At 40.7% G+C, this 18,048-nt stretch overlaps 3 protein-coding genes across 4 annotated transcripts in view; all 3 read right to left on the reverse strand.

Moving 5' to 3' along the window:
• Window positions 1–6,399: 6,399 nt before the first annotated feature.
• LOC137129091 (uncharacterized) lies at window positions 6,400–8,194 on the reverse strand. Its single transcript, XM_067507978.1, has 2 exons — window positions 7,420–8,194; window positions 6,400–7,343 (listed from the first exon to the last, which is right to left on the reverse strand). The coding sequence occupies exons 1-2, from the start codon at window positions 7,484–7,486 to the stop codon at window positions 6,472–6,474; spliced, it is 939 nt and encodes a 312-aa protein (XP_067364079.1). The 5' UTR covers window positions 7,487–8,194; the 3' UTR covers window positions 6,400–6,471.
• Window positions 8,195–8,479: 285 nt separating this feature from the next.
• On the reverse strand, window positions 8,480–13,612 carry LOC137129326 (secretagogin-like). 2 transcript variants are annotated; one of them, XM_067508386.1, is made up of 11 exons: window positions 13,405–13,612; window positions 12,077–12,147; window positions 11,414–11,509; window positions 11,128–11,217; window positions 10,945–11,001; window positions 10,305–10,382; window positions 10,169–10,224; window positions 9,735–9,780; window positions 9,525–9,584; window positions 9,270–9,338; window positions 8,480–8,956 (listed from the first exon to the last, which is right to left on the reverse strand). In XM_067508386.1, the coding sequence occupies exons 1-11, from the start codon at window positions 13,469–13,471 to the stop codon at window positions 8,831–8,833; spliced, it is 816 nt and encodes a 271-aa protein (XP_067364487.1). In that variant the 5' UTR covers window positions 13,472–13,612; the 3' UTR covers window positions 8,480–8,830. The 2 variants fall into 2 exon arrangements, with proteins under 2 accessions (XP_067364487.1, XP_067364571.1); XM_067508470.1 differs by lacking the exon at window positions 9,270–9,338.
• A 52-nt stretch (window positions 13,613–13,664) lies between these two features.
• Window positions 13,665–18,048, reverse strand: part of LOC137128848 (F-actin-uncapping protein LRRC16A) — a 31,703-nt gene continuing 27,319 nt past the window's right edge. The window contains exons 35-38 of the mRNA XM_067507512.1: window positions 17,673–17,864; window positions 17,415–17,558; window positions 15,848–16,006; window positions 13,665–15,187 (exon numbers count right to left, since the gene is read on the reverse strand). Coding sequence (XP_067363613.1) covers window positions 15,087–15,187; window positions 15,848–16,006; window positions 17,415–17,558; window positions 17,673–17,864 — 596 coding nt within the window. The 3' untranslated portion in view covers window positions 13,665–15,086. The remainder of the gene's footprint in view (window positions 15,188–15,847; window positions 16,007–17,414; window positions 17,559–17,672; window positions 17,865–18,048) is intronic.

Here is an 18,048-nt window from a genome sequence, read left to right on the forward strand (position 1 = left end):
TAATAATATTTGATCAGCAGGGAACCAGAGCTCTTGATATTTTAGACACTTAACACACCAACGCACACGCAGGGAGAACAGGCAAACTCCACACAGGAAGGGGCTTGAACCCAGGACCTTCTTGCTGTGAGGATGCTAACCACTCTTCCACCGTGCTAGGCAAAAAGTACTCCACTATGAAAACAATGTATTTTGAACAATAAAAGCTATGGTAATTATGGCAAAACGTGTAGTTTTTCAATAGTTAATAAAAGATAAAGGTCAAAGGTCACTGTTAGTTATTGGACTAGTTAACACCAACACCTGATTTAAATAGCAGAGAAATTCCTTTTATGAATGGATCAAATTTTCAAACATGATGTGGCACAGGTAGAGAAAAGCCAATCATTTGACAAAAGAATTTTAACGGCACAATCCATTTCTAAAATTTAAATAAAATGCAATGATTTCCAAATAATTTCATATTTAATGTGCCAATGTAATATTCTAATGTACGTATACCAAGGTTTCCCTCACCTTCTCTGAGATGCTCTTTTTCTACCCAATCATGAAACTGACCTGTTGCCAATTAAACTCGTTAGTTGTGATGATTCATAAAATGAGCTTTTTTTTTTTTTCAAAATCTAAATTAAAAAAAAATACTTCCCTGTTTAAGTTACCGCTGAGCTGCAACTAAACCCACCTAAATCCAGTCTGCTGATTAAGACTTTATAACCCTGGGTCACAATAAAACCGTATTCTTGCTTTATTTGGCACCTGTTCTATATTAAAGCTTTTTTCTTTTCAGCTCAAAATTTACTAGTTTTGGAAAAAAACATCACATTCATTCCAGCTAATTTCAGCTTTTCTGGGACAACCAGAACCTGAGTGGTGATGAAAACATTAAAGTTAAAGGCTGTTGAACCAAAACAATGAGCTGAAAGAAGCTAAAATACTTATCATTTGACCAATGTCCAGCAGTGCAGCTGTAATCTGAGCTTTTGCCAACATTTATAAAGTTATCTGAAAACTCCCTAATGTTTATATCATTTTCAGTGCCGCTCCGCCCTTAATGCACCACATTTCACATGAAAACATCATTTGCCATTTGCAGTATATTGCAGTATCACGTTTTTACCACAAGGTGTAACTATTTCATAGCTTTAGGAGGATCACACTTCCTGACCTGAGGGCTCAGTGGTCAAAGGACAGACGTTTTAAAACGACACTACGCCTGCAGCTGTTTATCGCGAGCTGAGAGACTGAAAAGTCCTGAACTGCAATTAACTTCCAGCGAAACACACGTGAAACCTATAAACCAGCAGCATCTACAGTAACTGTGATTAGCTGGAGTTTGGTGCCCATTGATGCGGTGTTGGTCTGTTCAGTTCCCTTTTGAGGAGAGAACCTGGCCTTTGTGGACTGTTTTTTATTAAATGTATGTGGTAATTTATTAAATTGTTACTATCCAGAAGCAAACGGATGAAACCCTTGTGGATCACGTCTTTACTGAAGGAACTTGGTATTGTGAGCTGGTAAAATGATTGATATCCATGTTAGGACCTACTAATGACTTCGGCGGAATTTAGCCGAAACACTAGTAGATTACGTTAAGGTAACAGGATGAAGAGAATATTATAAAAGGATTTATCCCCTTAGAAATACATGTTTATATAAAGTCAATAATATTTAGCAAAGCAGAAAAACAACCTTTATGCTTTTCACAAGTCGAGTTTGTTGTGAGCCGAACTTAAATGATGTGAAGTGAAGCCCAGAGATTTAATGTGTATAAAGACTCTGAGAGAATCAAGTACTGTGAATCAGAAGGATTCTGTGTATTACGTTCTATTTTCTATCCACTTGATTTACCCATATAATCCAAGCTTCGACTCTATGTAGTTTTATACCTGTGTTCCAAAATACGACGTGTGCAGATTTTAAAACTTGGTAACTGTTTTTGCACAGTGGGGAAATCAAACAAACCCTAAACTGCGATTGGGTTTTTGTGAAATAGCAAAAAACCATCAGCGTCTCCTAAAGGACATACTGCCACCGTAGATTAGAATGTGTGTAGACATGTGGACCACACTGGACGGACCCCACTGACACATTGAACAACTGTCCCGCGATGTCCTATAAACAAAAGAGAAAGAAGGTAAAGAAATAAAGAAGTGCTAGAAAGTCTATCATATTCACACAAGCTTTGACCCAGTTTACTCAGTTTTATCTCAAAGTCAACAAGAGCCAAATACCGTGAGATAAGGGCCTGAAAGTTTACTCAGTAGCGTCTAAATGTAATGAAACCAAAAGTCCACAGCTTCCTGAGAGTGTAACTGCTGTAAATCACCCATCAGTCCTTTAGACTGGGACTGACAAACAAGAAGCACATGTGTGTGTTGGGCTCGAAACTTCCACTAATCATACAAATGTACAGACACGCGAAACAACTCGCCTGCAGTTTTTAAGCGACTGCGAGAAAGTTGGCACCAGTGTCTGAAAAATTCTGTATATTCAAGTATCAAACACATAAAATGTGTCAACAAACGTTGCTGGAACTGAACACACACCGGCAACAAGTGTAACTCAGGTTAATAGAGATGAAGGAAACTGAAACCACAGCGATGTCCAGCAGATTCCATCTAAACACACACAAATATACATATCAATGTGCAAAACAAAAATATTCAACACTCATCCGTGTTTGTGGACCTTCATACGTAGGTTCTTAACAACAATATATCAAATATTAACTCTTTCAAAAACAATAATGGGAAAAGTTGGATCAGACAATCAGGGCTTGAACCCGGATCTCAGCTTCCGGCACCGGCAGCTGTTGATCTGACCCAATGAGCTTCTCCTCAGTGAACACCTGAAACCACCAGCCATCAACCCGGTGCGGTTGGATTTCATGGGGAAATGGTGACATCTGCTGGTCCAGTGTTCACATCGCCTGTACGGACGATTCAAAATGAAAACCCCATGACCCACATGGACATTCATCTGCTCAGTGCTCAAATAATGAAGAAATGAGCAATTCAATGGTTCTGTAAAACATAATCCATATGGGCCTTTAATTGGTCTGCTGTCCACAGAAGCTTGTCGAACACTTCTGGTTATTGGTGGACAGATTTTCCAACTATAAAGTCATAAAAATGCAAACAGGGAAAATGTTAATTGTCTACAAATGACATGAATGACATTCAGGAGTGTGGCCAACTTGGTGTTTATCTACAAACAATAAAACTCTGTCGTCGTTTGATGTCACAAATGTCAAATTTAATAATTACACTGCACTGATAGTGTGACATGAATCTATTAAGGCCATTTTTTTGGACAGCAGATGTCTTCTGCGCACAGCAGACGGTTGGTTTGGCTGAATCGAGGTCCTCACAATCTGCTTCCCGTCCACACAGCCATTCTTCTTTCAAAGCTCCTTGAAAACATGCTTGTTTCCTAGGTAACATCAGAATCGGCACATTAAGACAGGCAGTCAGTGATGTCCAGTATCTTCATGGTCTTACTCACCTTTGCTTTTTTGTCTTCTATGGTGACACACATTTCCCACTTGTCTGTCTGTAGTGCTGAGTCCTGCACAGGTGCCTCCACAAATAATGAGGGGAGACGCTGCACCAGTGTCCAAAAGTGGTGTCGTCCTCCTTTTCTTGACCTCTGGGAGCTGTGTTACCGGCGTCTTCGTGTCCAATAAGGAGATGGTGTATTCATCAGTGTCCTAAACTCTTTTGGGTGAGTCCTTAACTTCAGTCCATGTCTTCTCAAACAGATGCCTATCGAGATGTCCTCTGTCTTCCTGGAACGTGCTTCTTTTAGTGTCCATGTGATGGGTTTCCTGAAGACAGTCCTAACGGGTAATTGGGTGTTTTCTGTCTCTGCTGTTAAATCTGGCACAGGTGTCTCTTGATGTAGTGAGACAGTGTTTTCTTTGTTGCCCTGTGTCCCAGACGTGTGATTTCTAACAGGATTGAACGAAGCCACGTTACTCCCTGTATTAACTAAACTCAGTGTCTTAGCCTCATCACAGTCACTCCATGAGGGACACTACAGATCAGAGATTGATGTCAAGCTGTCCATCATTCTCTTTCCACTGAGCTCATGTTATGTATGTGACCTTCTAACAAACAGTTAACAGTTGATGTGAATAGTTCAGTTACTCTGCGGATTTATTGCAGTTTTCCATTTTGTTTCATAGATGCACAAATATTTGTATTGCTGCAAACATGAAATGTATAAATGTAATTGCTGAAGTACTAAAAAACCGATACAGTAGTTTTACCACAATTTAACACAAAATTCTTTAAAACCAATGGTCACTTTTTGGTTTTATGGCCTGTATATCGGTGTCTTCAGGACTGATCAGAGCTTCACGAAGGTCAAATACACAGTAAATAAATCCCATCAAGCTCTGCGTGGTGCTGTGGGGTTGTTTTGGAATGTGTCCACAGTCTGGTCCATTCCAACACTCCACAACTCCCAGTCTAACCTTTGCTCTTTATCTCACTGAAAGTTAGCGTCTGTCTGTGTGAGACTCTGCACTGCCACCCAGTGTCCATTTCACTGAAAAATATTAAAATGTTGAAGGCAGAGAGAGAAGAACAGGAAGATGATGAGGAGGAGAAATGAGAATGAGGAAGGGGGGGAGGGGGTGGCAGACTGATAGAGGTCAGAGGCCTTTAATGAAGAGCTCTCTGTGATCAGAGGACACAGACTTATGTCCACCATGTGGTCTGTGTCTAAGAAACATGAAATTAAACTTGTAGCTTTAGTGACTGAAACATATCGCTCTAATTTCTAAGAGCTAAGAACATTTGTTCTTCTGCACAGGACTCAAATGCTTTCAAATGTTTTTTTGTCTTTTTTTTTGAAATACAGAATTGATGGTGAGACAATTTCTGGCTTTAACAAACTAGACATGGTCTCTGCTGTGAGCACTTCCACCTGAACCTGATTCCGTTTGCCTACATTGGTACATTTCAGAGGCTTGAAGAGCTCAAACTATTTTAAAACACCAGGAAAATAAACCTGAATTTGTTATTTTCTTCTTCGACTTTTAAACCCTCTAAATTACGGCCCGGAAATTAGGATCCACCTATTCAACCACTGTTTATATCTTTCTAGTTCTGGTTTTCAGATTTTAGGACCATTGCTGGAACGTTCACACTGATTTTGATTACTCTTTCCCTGCTTTGTGATTTCAACACACCAACCGACAACACGCTGTTAATTTGGACTTTGACGTCTTTCCACGTTTCGACTTTAGCAGGAGAGAGAGGAAGACCTGCAGCCTTTTAAACTGAAGGGTTGAGGACTGGGCTGAACACCAGTCTCCAGAAGATCTGGGATCAGATGGTGAAGCTGGCAGAGCTTCAGTCAAAGCTGTTGCACTTTAACTAGACACACACACACACACACACAACCACACACACAAAAGGCAGCGCTCTGTGTTATTATCAGCCCTCAAACAGAAGATCCAACTAATAACAGCTATCAGAGAAAGAGGGAGGAAAAGGGGGAGACAGAGGAAGTGAGAAGATGAGAAGCTGCAGACTGATTTCAGCTTCTTAAGTCTAAATAGGTAAAAAAGTGTTTATACTTCATTCCTGCGTCAAATTTCTTTATCGGCCATAAGCACTTTAATGCCCAAACTCATTACATCTATATATTATATCAAAGAAAAGCATTCTACTGTCCATTTTTAATTACTTTCAGATTTTTTTGTGTGCTGCTGAACCAAAAGCTGTATTGCACGCTTCATTTGTAATCAGTGGCAGTTTATGTTCTGTCTCCTTAGGATTGATATTGTCTACATGAGGACATCAAACCCTCAACCTCACTAACGCAGCCCAGACAAAGAAACTGCATCCGTAGACCAAAAAACCTCCTCTCTGCAGCTGTTTGCTGAAGGAGCAGCCCACGGCAGGGATTTGGCAGGCTGACTGTCTTGGCTATTGACCAGTCCTCTGTAATTTTCCTGAGTGTGACCACCCACTTGGCAAACGGCTTCTTTTACCTCCTTTTGAGCATCTGGTTGGTTTTAGTCCTAATTTAACCGTTTATGCTCCAGCGGAAAGAAAAACACGGGATTTGTTGTTGTTCTCTGGGGTATTAACACATTGAATTTAATGGTCACTGAAAACCAACTCAATTTCCAAGTTTAGTGACAGATTTTTGTACAATTCACTCCAGGGGCGTCTGAAAGCGAACGGAAGGTTTGACAATTGAACCCTGTTTCACATGTTCAATACTGAATATTTCTAATTAATTCTGTACCAAGATACCAAACCTAATACCAGGAGGAGTCAACTAACTTAAGATGGGGCAACTGTCCTGACAAAGTTCAAATAGGCCAAAAATGCAGTTCCAAAAACTTTTATTCCACAAGACAATTCAAAGTACACTGGCTTCACTTTAGCTCAATACAGTCAACAATCAAGACTTTCATTTTAAAAAACTAAATCAAAATCTGTTGTACTGACACTACCACCCGGGGCCGTACACAAGCACCTTTCCAAATGATCTTGCTCTTCCTTCCTCAACCCATCCCATTTGTGGGATTGATTGAGTTGGCTGCACAAGGGTCAGGTAGCTTGGCTGTTGGGTCTCAGCCTCAGACTGGCTTCCAAAATCCTGCTCATGTTTAGAACTTGAAGGGACACTTGACCCGAATCTGTATTCATTGGGTGGTGCACGAAACCTCCACAAGTCCGCTTTATGTTGGGTCATGTCATGGATCAGCTGCTGGGGACGGATTGGACGGAAGACTGGATGGCTCAGGTGCAGGTGCTGAGGCTGAGGCTGAGGCTGGGGCTGGGGCATTGATTGCATGGGATGGCCCAGTTGCTGGGGCCAGAACTGCTGGAGCTGGTCTGGATGGAATATGGGGCGACTCTGTTGCGCTGGCGAGACCAGGTGGCTCGGCTGCTGGGGCTGGGTCTTGGAATCAGATTGACCAATATGCATCTCGATTGCAGGACTTGAAACAATACCCAACGCATATCTCCTTTTCTGTGCCGACAGAAATTTTGGGGGCGCTCCATTTACATTAGGGCCAGTTTGGAAGCGCTGCTGCAGTTGAATCTTCCTAGAACTGGAACCACTCCTCTCTGGAAAAGTACGGGCTACCTGCCCACCATAGGAACTTCTGTAAACTCCAGGCCAAGATGCAGCAGCAGCACGTTGCAGGTTTGCAGTTGAGCCTGAATAATAACTGGGGCCTGAAGAACCTTCAGGTTGAGTGGAACCCTCATAACTAGAAGATACTGAAGCAGGATTGTTGCCATTTGGAAGATCTTCATTCAGCTTAGCATAAGGGTTGAGGTGGCTTGAGTCTCCACTTCTGTAGCGTAACACTACAAAGAAAAAACACTTCGATGATTCCTGTTGTCAGTAGTTCATTAAAACTGCAGCTGTAGAGCAAAAACTTACCCCTAGCAGGCTTCCCAAAGGCCAACAGTGAGAGGAAGAGGAACCTGGAAACAAGACGAGGCAACATGTGAACAGAGACTTGTACATGAGCGTATTAGCCAAAATTAAGAAAAGCAGAACTACCTCGCACAAAATCCAGAAGCCATTTATTTTTATTTATTTATTTTTAATTCTTCCAGGAACTGGAGCCAGTCGTCGTGCAGACAAAGAGCAAAAGAGCAGACTGAGGGCTGCAGCCAAACCACTGTTCTTCAAGTGTCAGCACCAGTGTCGACCAATCATATGAAGCGGTTTGAATCAGGTTGCACAGATCAGCAACCTGGGCAGGTGTTTGCCCTTTAGCTAATTGGCTGCATTTCCCCTCCTCCCTGCACCCACGTGATAAAACTGACCCCTAGCGTAGTTTTAGTTCAGGTTTCCTTTTACACAAATGTGCCTGTTTTGCTTGTTTGAAGCTGCTTTAACAGTTGTCAAACAAAGTCCTAAAGTCCAAGTCTGCAACATCTATGGATTAATGACAATTTCCTGAGTAAACACGACAAAGACCTTCATTGTCCTCAGATCCAAAGACTTGGATTTGATAATAAAGCCTCTTTAGTCTCTTTTAAATGAGAACAGGCAGGTTGTGATATCAGGATGTTTTTCAGATTTCTACTTTGTCACCTATATGTCACAAAACCTGCCTTTCAATACAAATAAATTAAAGCCTTTAATTTGGCATCAAAATGAAATTAGTTGCAGAATTAATTTCATGCAAATAAAGATATTCAGAAGATTTATTTTCCTTGCAGACTTATTGATCAAATATTTATTACATCCTGTTAAATTTAGAATTTCCTGTTTTGTTTTTTTTTAACTTAATCCCTGTTTTTTTCCCTTAATCCCAGACTGCTTTATTGTTAATTTGATTCTCGTTTGGTTCAATGTGTTCTTTTATGACTTTGTGTAGAGCATTAAAAAAGCACATGATTCAGCAAATAACTGATCCCAGAACTGCTTTTAAAGAACCAAAGCAGCATATTAGTTGTCATCTTTGTACTAAAAAGAAACACATGGCTGCCAAAGTTTAAATACATTTTATTCATCATCATTCACGTTAGTGGTTTCACAAGAAAGTCATGCAAGTCATATTTGTTCACATCACAAAGAAGCAGCATGCAGTCAGGAAAACGCCAACTAGGTATTTTCGCATCCTATAACCTAAAGCTAAGTCATGGTGGCATCGATCCACCTTTAACCGACTTTATTTTCACTTCTGACTGGATTTGACTACAGAAAAAGATATAAAATTGTGGGAGTGAAGGTGAGGAGGTCACGTGGGAAGAAAGCACAAAGTGAAAGAAGCAGAGGATGGAAGGAAGTAAAAAAGAGTGGATGGAAGGAGAGTTCACATCGTGTAACAGACTCTCTGTTAACTGAGTTTGAGGCCTAGGCAGAGAGCCAGCTCGTTCTTCTGGATCTTTCCGTCTCCGTTGATGTCACAGTGACCCATCAGGGCTTTCCTGAACTTGTCCAGGTCTGTTCCACTGATGCTCGGCTGAAGAAGAGGGTTAAAGGTCAGAGGTCAGTGCCTGCTTAATTTCTCACAGAATAATATTCAGTTGGGATAAAAGGTTATTCTGAGCAGATTAAAGACATTTACCTCAACTACAAGACATCTTTTCTTCAAATAAAAGTCCTGAACCAAAAATAAAAATCTGAACTTGTACCACAGTACAGGGCCCTGCTGTTAAAGTAAACCATGTTTACACTCCCTGAACCACTGGGAACACACAAACTGGGAAATCTAAACTACCAACAATCACACTGGATCACCTCACAAGGTTTAGGGAGGAAACTGTGTTTTTTACCTTCACCAGCTCCATCATATCTTTGACAAATCCATCCACCTCAGGACCCTCCAATGCACCTGTCTTACTCTACACAGACACACACACCTTTGTATGATTATCTACCATAATACAGTCGTACAGCTGGTAAACTACACAGAGCAGAACACAAACCTGCATGTGACAACCTCCTTCTATTGAAGATGATCAGGAAGCTTTAAATTGAAGATGTGTGCAGTGCAAACAGATCATTAAAGCAGATTAATACCAACTTACGACATCGTAGTGAGCAAATATCTTCTCAAAGTCCCTCTTCCTGTCCTCCTGACTGCAGGCCTGCACATCGGTGAAGACAATGTCAACGTGTTCACAGAGCATCAGGACAACAAGGGGTGGGGGGCGGCATAAAACTGGTTTCAGTCGATTAAAGAACGATACAGGTGATGCACAGCAATGACACTAAAATAATAATAAATTCCAACTTACGTCCATCTTAAACTTCAGTAAGAAGTTTTCTTTCAGCGATAAAATTCTGTTGACAAGAGAGAAGCAAAGACGTGAATTTTAAAATGACACATGAAAGAAGAGTAATCTGTGTAAATAGTGCAGATGATTTATTCCTGTAAATGATGCCAGGTTCCTGTCAGCTGTTGGCTTTATACAGGGTCACGCGGTAACGTTCCTTTTGCTCGGAAACTTTACCGCGTAAAGAAAAAATATTCCTAACTCACTACTGACTGATCATTTTTAAAGAGCCACAAAGTCACTGTTCTGTGTGAAAATGTATCAAGCACAGATCAATAAATCTAAGCAAAATTTCGCTCTGATGGTTTACGCAGCCAAGTGAAGATCAGGTGGGATTAGTTGTTAAAGAAATCTCATGAATCCTCTCACGGTCGTGTGAGACAGTGCAACGGTACCTGGCCAGGTCATTTAAATCCAGTCTGCCGTCCTTGTTTTTGTCAAACATCTTCATCTACGGGGAGAACAGAAGTCACAATCAAGTGTCAAAAAGCAGCTGTGAAACCACCTCCCTGCACCAGTTCTGCCAGTTACCATGGTGTCCGTGTACTCCTCCAGTTTTCCAGCAGTGATGGACTTCCTGTGCTGGAGGAACAGGTCCTGAAGGAAGCCCTGAGGGGACACAAGTGTTTTAACACTGCTGGATAAAATGGTAAGATCACTGTTGATTTGGGCTGTCAGCTAAAAGTTTAAGTAAGAAAAGTATCAGTACTTTGCTCAGAACGATTTACCAAAAAACAAAGCATTTTAAACACAGTTGAACTTGATGCTGTTGATAACATGAATTTACAAGCCCAGTCCAGATGTGTTCCGCATCGTGCCACCTAAATACAGTTTCTGCAGAGATGTGAAATGTTCAAGTCTTGTTAAGTTTAACTCATTTACGGATTCCAGGAGTTAGCCGAAAAGTTACACTTTCCTCACGTCAAATAGGAGTTTTAATTATTACAAAATAAGGGCAAATATCAACGTTACCACAGAGACTCGACGAACAGACGAAACAGACGCAGGTAAAGGTGGAGCTGAGTTCAACATAAGGCCATAATACACCAAAAACATTTAATGCTAATGACACTACAATAATTATATTATTAGCCCCTGTGTGTAAAGTGTGTCGTCATCTACCGCGGCTTTGTGGGACATTCTGACAGGTAAAGTAAAGCAGTAACTGTACCTTGAGCTCGATGTCCGAGATGTAGCCGCTGCTGTCTGTGTCGTAGTTTCTCCAGATCTACACAAAAAAAACATAAAATAGTCACAGAAAATTCCCGTCATACACCACTAATGTTTGGTGCAATGTCCGTAGCTTTATGTGAAAGTAAATGAGGGTTGTCATCTGTCGACCTTTGACCCTCACCCTCATGAACTCCACGCTGTTGTCCAGTGGCGTCTCTCTGCGGAACAGAAGCAGGAAGTTTTCCTCGTCAGGCAGCATCATGGTGGCCAGCTGCAAAAAGAGGATTTAACTAATTATTATGATTCTGTTTTCACCTCAAGTTAAACTATTTAACCAACAAACCTGTAAATTTCTCAGTGTTGACGGTGTTAAAGTACACGAATAAGGTTTTCTTACCCCATGAACCAACAACTCACTCCTTGAATTCATATTTAATCAGGTCGAAAACCGAACAAGGTAATTGTACCTCTTCGATCTGCAGACGTGCTGCATCTGCAGGGTCATGAGCAGGCATGAATCTCTCTCGCAGACTTCGTATGTTCTCTTTTGTTACCTCCTCCCTCTGAAAACAAATTAAAAACTTTAATCAGCAGAAGATAGTCAGCTGTTGTATGTCATTTAAGGTAAAAGTATTATAAGGCCTGACACATATACTCTGTTACAGCTACAAGATTACAACATATTAGCTCAAAAGACACTTGAAGCAACACAACTGCTCTTTAAAAATGTGATATTTTTTGGAATATATTTATTGATAAATTCATGTGTTTTTCACTTTACTGTTGCGGCTGTTAGATGATCATATTTTTTACCCGATAATTATAATTATTATAATATAGCTTAACACACTGCTGGATGACCTGCAAACACCAGTGATCACCATCATTTTATATTTATACTGCATTTTGTATTATTGGTAAGAAAATGAATTTAAAAAAAAAAAAGAATTAATCAAAATTAATAAATACTAACAAATGTAGTGGAGTAAAAGTATAATATTAACCTATACATACATCTAGTGACATATAGTGAATTCAAAGTATGAAGTAACATTAAATACTCAAACAAGCATATCTCCAATATTATACACTTAGATTAACTCGATATGTCTCCTAATTTATGTCTTTACCTTCATCCCACGTTTTTCCAGCATGTGCTGAAAGAAGGCGTCCAGCTGCTTGACTTCGATGTAACCGTTATCTAAAAACACAAGCAGGCATCCTGTGAGCACAGCTGGAAGGAAAACACATCATTTAACTATGACACCTTTGATTTATATGTGCGTATTAAAACCTCCCCATTTGACTGTTCACTCTGTCTTTATTTGGCTTCTGGCGGGAAAAAGTCCTGGTTAAACGTGAAGAGTGAGCGTCTCGAGCAGGTCTGATGAGGTTTGTTTCAGGATCTGTTTGTCAGGAAGTAAACAACATTTGTCTCCACTAATTATCTCTGTTCTAATTCACTTCCACTTCCTTTGGAGGATGAACCTAACTGAACCTGTCTATGTAGGATCACTGAGCTAGTGGCTAGTTAGCATCACTAACATCACACACAGTAATTTACAGGTTTCATGAAAACACTAACACGTTTAGAGGTTGAATGCGTTGTTCTCCTCGGGCTCAGCGTCCACCATATTCTCTTCACCACACATAGAATCGTGGGATTTATGGAGGACAAAGGATCCACCCATTGAAGTCTTTGTTGCCCAGGGAAACAAGGCCGGATTTTCTGAGCCACATTTGAAGGAGACTTGACATCTTTGAAACATGCGGCCCCCAAATTAAGATACTACCACTAACTCCTCCTGATGATGTCACATGGCAGAGTTTTTCTGCTACAGTAGAAGCAGAGATATTTTTATATAGAGAAAGCAGAGGGAACTTTAATGGCACTGATTTACATTTTCTCCCCAAACTAGAACCTTAGTAAACAAATTGAAAAACTACACAATCTCCTTTAATACATGAATATCACAAAAACAAACCTATAACAGGTTTTAAAATTCTGTCACACAATCAATGTTTCCTTAATGTGCAAACATTTGTGACATCCTACATCAATTAATTGTAAATTAAACAAATAAGACTTTCTCTCTTCCCCCTACACATCCCACAGACATTTCATGTTAGATTTATGATTAATATTATGTGGGTCTAATCAGATTTATTTCCCTAATCAATTTTTTTTTTGTAATTATCTATTAGCTGAGTCATTTTAAAATAACCATTTGTCTAACAGAATTGCAGATTTGATCCACCATCACTGGAACCAAATTAATAAGGAAATGAATTGCTGTTATTGTTATAACATCAAATGTAAGACTGTTATTTCGCTTTAAGTTAGAAAACATCAGCAGCTAAATTACTTCGTAATAAACATCTGGATGCCTTTTGCAGAGACAGCTGATAATGTGAAAGGTCTCTCACATAATGGCATCAGGACATGAAACCTTTTTACCATCAACGTCGAAATGTTGCCAGATCTGTAGGAAGCCTGCAGCGTCCAGCCTGTCCAAGGTGTCCATGGTGCTGAAGACCAGTCCAAAATTCGAGCTGGCGAAGACAAAAGTAAAGAAAAAGCTTCTTCCACAGACAATGATCTCAGAGACAGTGTGTTATCCACTGAAAGAAATGTTGGGACTTCAGGAGGCTTCTTCTTGTGAAATGAGAGAAGAGATTCTGCAGCCTGTATATAAAGGGAGGGAGGGGGAGAGCGAGTGACCAATAAAGCTGCGTTTATTGGCCTCAACAAACAAACAAACACAAAATACAGCTTCAGGTCACAATTCCAGGCTTGTACTGACATATACACAGTAAATCAGGATTTAACTGAATTTAAAAGCTGTAAAAAACAAAAAAACAAATCCAATAAAACCATCACCATCATCTGAAATGAAAACCAATGTAGAGTTTCTCCAATACATTTATAACTCTGATATAAACCCATATATTTATTAACTTTATTACTAACTAACACATCCTAACTTTATTTAATTTATTAGCTTTAACTAACGTTAGTACATATTTACAGTGGTAAGTGCAGCAGTACATGACTAACAGGCATCAGGTGTGTGAGGACACAGCAGCAATGTCAGAGGATGATAAATGTGAATCAAAAGTAATAACGAGAATAAGAAAACTCTCACAGTAGACAAAAAAAGTGAAATGTTTAAAGGGACAAAGCCTGGACAAAAATGGCTTCTGGCGTAAAAACACATCGCCAAAAATCAACGTGCTGAACCTGTTCAGCTGAGGCGACAAGCTAAAAGCTCTTTTTCTATTAATATCACTAAAGCTGTTTGGTTTCACCCTGTGAGCATAAGCAGTTTCAGGGCAACAGGTTTCTGGGGGTTAAGAGTGCACATCAAGTTACGTAGCTTTACAGAGAAAATGCATTTTGGCCTCTACTCACTCACGTTTGTCGTTTAGCGTTTTCAGACTGAATATGTTTATGGACAGCAACAACAGAGCACCACGTCCACGAAAAACAAGACGAACAGCATTATCTGTCTTTCCAGGTCCTGTTTCCCCGTCGTTATCGACATGGATGTTTGCATGAACACTTTTTATAAGAAACTGCCAGGACACACAGTCTTTTTCTGCAACTCAAACTGTAAAAGTGTCCTCGTCCAGTCTCCTGATATTTTTATTATTGTGTTTTTACATCTTATTTCATTCAAATTCATGTTTGCAGGATAAAACAAACAAAAAACAAACAAAAAAAACATATATGAACATATTTGGAATTTGTTTTTTGAGCCTTCTGTCCACATGACCTGCTGATAGTGATCACGATGAACCAGCCACAGTGTCCCTGCGACAGTATTTGGACCTGGTCCTGCTCAGTGCTTTGGACAAACTGAGCTTTTTATGCAGGGCCTGGTTTTCTGAGCAGCCACAGATTGTTTCAGCGCCAGATAAAACCTTCTGGTGTCTTCAGGATCCTGGTGATTGAGACGCTAGTGAATTTGTTTTTCCATCCACTGGGTCGGACAGCTAGGACTGCTCCAAGCTGAGGAAACAATAAAACCAGCAACACCACACCGTCCACTGTCTCTGCTTGACCTCCCTAATTATAGATCTGTGGTGTAGGAGGGACAATTGAGCAGAACCGGAGTTGCTGTCAACATCTCGTTGGGGTTAAACTGAAGGACTGTCATCACTGGACTCGTCCTCAACCAGAGGTGGAATCTCCTCTTCAGCTGGACTGAGATCTGTGTCTGCTACAGACGGAGGCCTCACTGAAGAGACAGAGAAAATACATGTGTAAGAACGAGGATGAGGGAAACGATTGGAAGAAGAAAAAAAGGTTTCCTGTTTTTTTTATTCCTGTTTTTTTTGTTCAGATGAGGGTGGTGAAGCAAGATCATTTAAAAACAACCCTACAACCCTGAAAAACTACAAAATAAATCCTGACACCAAGAAGTCAAATGCTTTACCATAGTTAGACCTAAACTAAAAAAAATAAAAGGAGCATTTTCCATCGTACACATTACACCAATCATAGCTTCCTACACACAGGGCTGCGTATCTGCAGACTGGTTACAGTGGCCCTGCGAACACGAGAGGAACAAACTGAAACTCGATTTACTTCACCAAGCAACAATATTTCTCTATAATACATTTCAGTACATTCCTATGCTTTACTTCAAATTTAATTCTAAGAAAAAAAATTGGATTTCCTCTCATAGCAGTTTGTTTTCAGTGTCTTCCACCTGAGTTTGGATTTGTCTGCCTAAGACCTGAAAGTAAACACAGCAGACTTTTTCTGTAATTTGATGCCACGTTGATTTACGTATAAAGTTATTTCACGGCAGAAAGTGATGTGATAAGTGAAAACTGTTGCATTAAAACCAAGCACAGACTAAAAGGGGATTTTTTATAAATGTGATAAGTCCAACCATAGGCAGGGAGGGACTTGGTGCGCTCTCGGTCCTCCTCCCTGGGAGCAGGGGAGCTGGCTGAACTCTTCAGGGACGACCATTGTCTGCCACCGGCACCGGGCTCAGAATCAGCGGCGGGCGACTCAAACGCGTCACCACTATCCCTGTGAAGGTCGACTGGAAACAGAATAAGAACATGATGTAACTAGGACTGAACAAAAGGTCGGGGAAAGTCAAAAGTGGGAAAAAAGGCAGATCCCTGCTCTTCCACAGTGATCCTGTTAGTTTGTTATAACTGTGTGGTGTGGATGTGGAAGCTCTGCGTATTTATGTGGTTCTTTCCTGTTTCCTTCACTTTATGTGACAATGAAGAAAGTTCCTTGACTTTCTCTCATTTCTACAGACTGAAAAAGCCCAAAATCCTTAAAAAAAAAAAAAACTCTCTTCTTTTAAAGGGTGACTTCACCAATTTTCGACTTGCTTTCTATGGCTTTAGTTTAGGGTGTAAAGGCACATTACTGCTTTTAAAAGTGCCTCTAACCAGCCAATATCAAAATATGTTTTTCATCACTAGGAGTTCAAATGCTATAATCTGGAGGAGCTGGAAAAGCAGGCTGACCATGATCACAAACTACACAGTAAGAGCAGCCAGATGACGTGATCTGAACCGAAGCTTCCTCCGAGTGATGTCAGCTGGAGACATTTTTCAGATAGAAGTAGAGAGATATTTTAACATACGGAGCTCAAAGGGAAATTTAATGGCATTTATTTACATCTACCACCCAAACTAGAACCAAAAGGAACAAGTTCAAATCGAGTGAAGGCTTCTTCTTTTTATTTAATTAAAAATACTAAGAGAACGGACACTGTTGTTTAGTGAAAGCAAAAGATTTCCAGTTGTTCTCCAACAGGTTCTTCTATTGCAGATGTGCCCATGTAGCTGCCTCTGCTAAACAACGCGTTTAGTGACGTCACCGTTTGTTAGAGGTGCGTAACGACGCCTGTGGAGATGTGTAAATTACCCTTTCTTCTCGTCTCTTTGGCTTTAAAAATACCTTCATGCACCACAAAGACAATGTGGCTATTTGATTACACAGAACAAAAGCCGTTTTGAGGGAAAAAACACCGAGTTGCTGCGAGCGATAATTACACAAGTCGAGTGTGGAGCCACAAAATCCCCCCACACACGCTGACACTTGGACATGCCAACTATAGGCTGGGAGCAAACACATCTGCTTTAAGCGTAATGGACCTTTGCTTCACATGTGTGCAGCGTGTGGAGGCGTCAACTATGGCCTTGAAAGTGTTCATTAAACAAGTTGTCACCTGTTAAATTGAGAGTTATATTTTCAGCTATGCTCCGGTGCACAGACGAGCACTGACTCATGCAACGCTCATCGCTGAGAAAGTGAATTATCATCAAAGGGCTGCATGCTGTTTTCATACGCTGTCAGATGGGTTTGGATGACAGGGTGGTTTTTTAACATGCGTAAAACAATGCAAACGACAAACACATTATTTCGCACTGCTATTAATTTTACAAATGAAAGAAAATCTCTGATAGATCAACACCAAAGGGACTAACGTTCCAGTGGAGACAGAGGCCCTGCAGGGAGGCTGCTGACGCTCTCCTTCTCCTTCTCCTGCTCTGACGACGCCCTCTTCAGGCGAGGAGCAGGAAGTGGACATTTAGTGAACGAGCTGCCTGCTGCAGCTTCAGCAGAGTCGTCTGAGGATCAGAGATCAGTATTTTGGTAAAACAAATGCATAAAGTGAAAATACTGAGTGTGGGCAGCACTGACTGCTCTTTGATGCATTCTTATTTCTCCCGGTTCTTGCCTACCATAGATGTGGATGCTGCTGGGCTTTGGACTGACTGGACTGATGGGACCAGAGGTGTGGAGCCCCAGCGTGGGTTTGGTGGGCTGTGGAGGGGGTGGTTTTATGGTGACGCTTGCCGGTTTGGACCTGGCAGCTGGCTCTGGTCTGGACTCATCCGTGTGTGCTGGGGGACCAGGATGGACATCTGACTTGGCTGCAGGAACAAAACAAAAAACAGATCTTTTAGACATTTTGATAAGTCATGGAAGTTTATTTTAACATAAAGAACATTTTTTATTGTTACCTCTACATATTCTCTGTACGTTCGTCTGGTGGTTTTAGATAAATTGTCTTATTTTACCAATTCAGCTGTGAGGATCAGTATCTACACAGATCCA

Source organism: Channa argus, chromosome 1, assembly GCF_033026475.1.
Source record: "Channa argus isolate prfri chromosome 1, Channa argus male v1.0, whole genome shotgun sequence".
Lineage (NCBI taxonomy): Eukaryota > Metazoa > Chordata > Actinopteri > Anabantiformes > Channidae > Channa > Channa argus.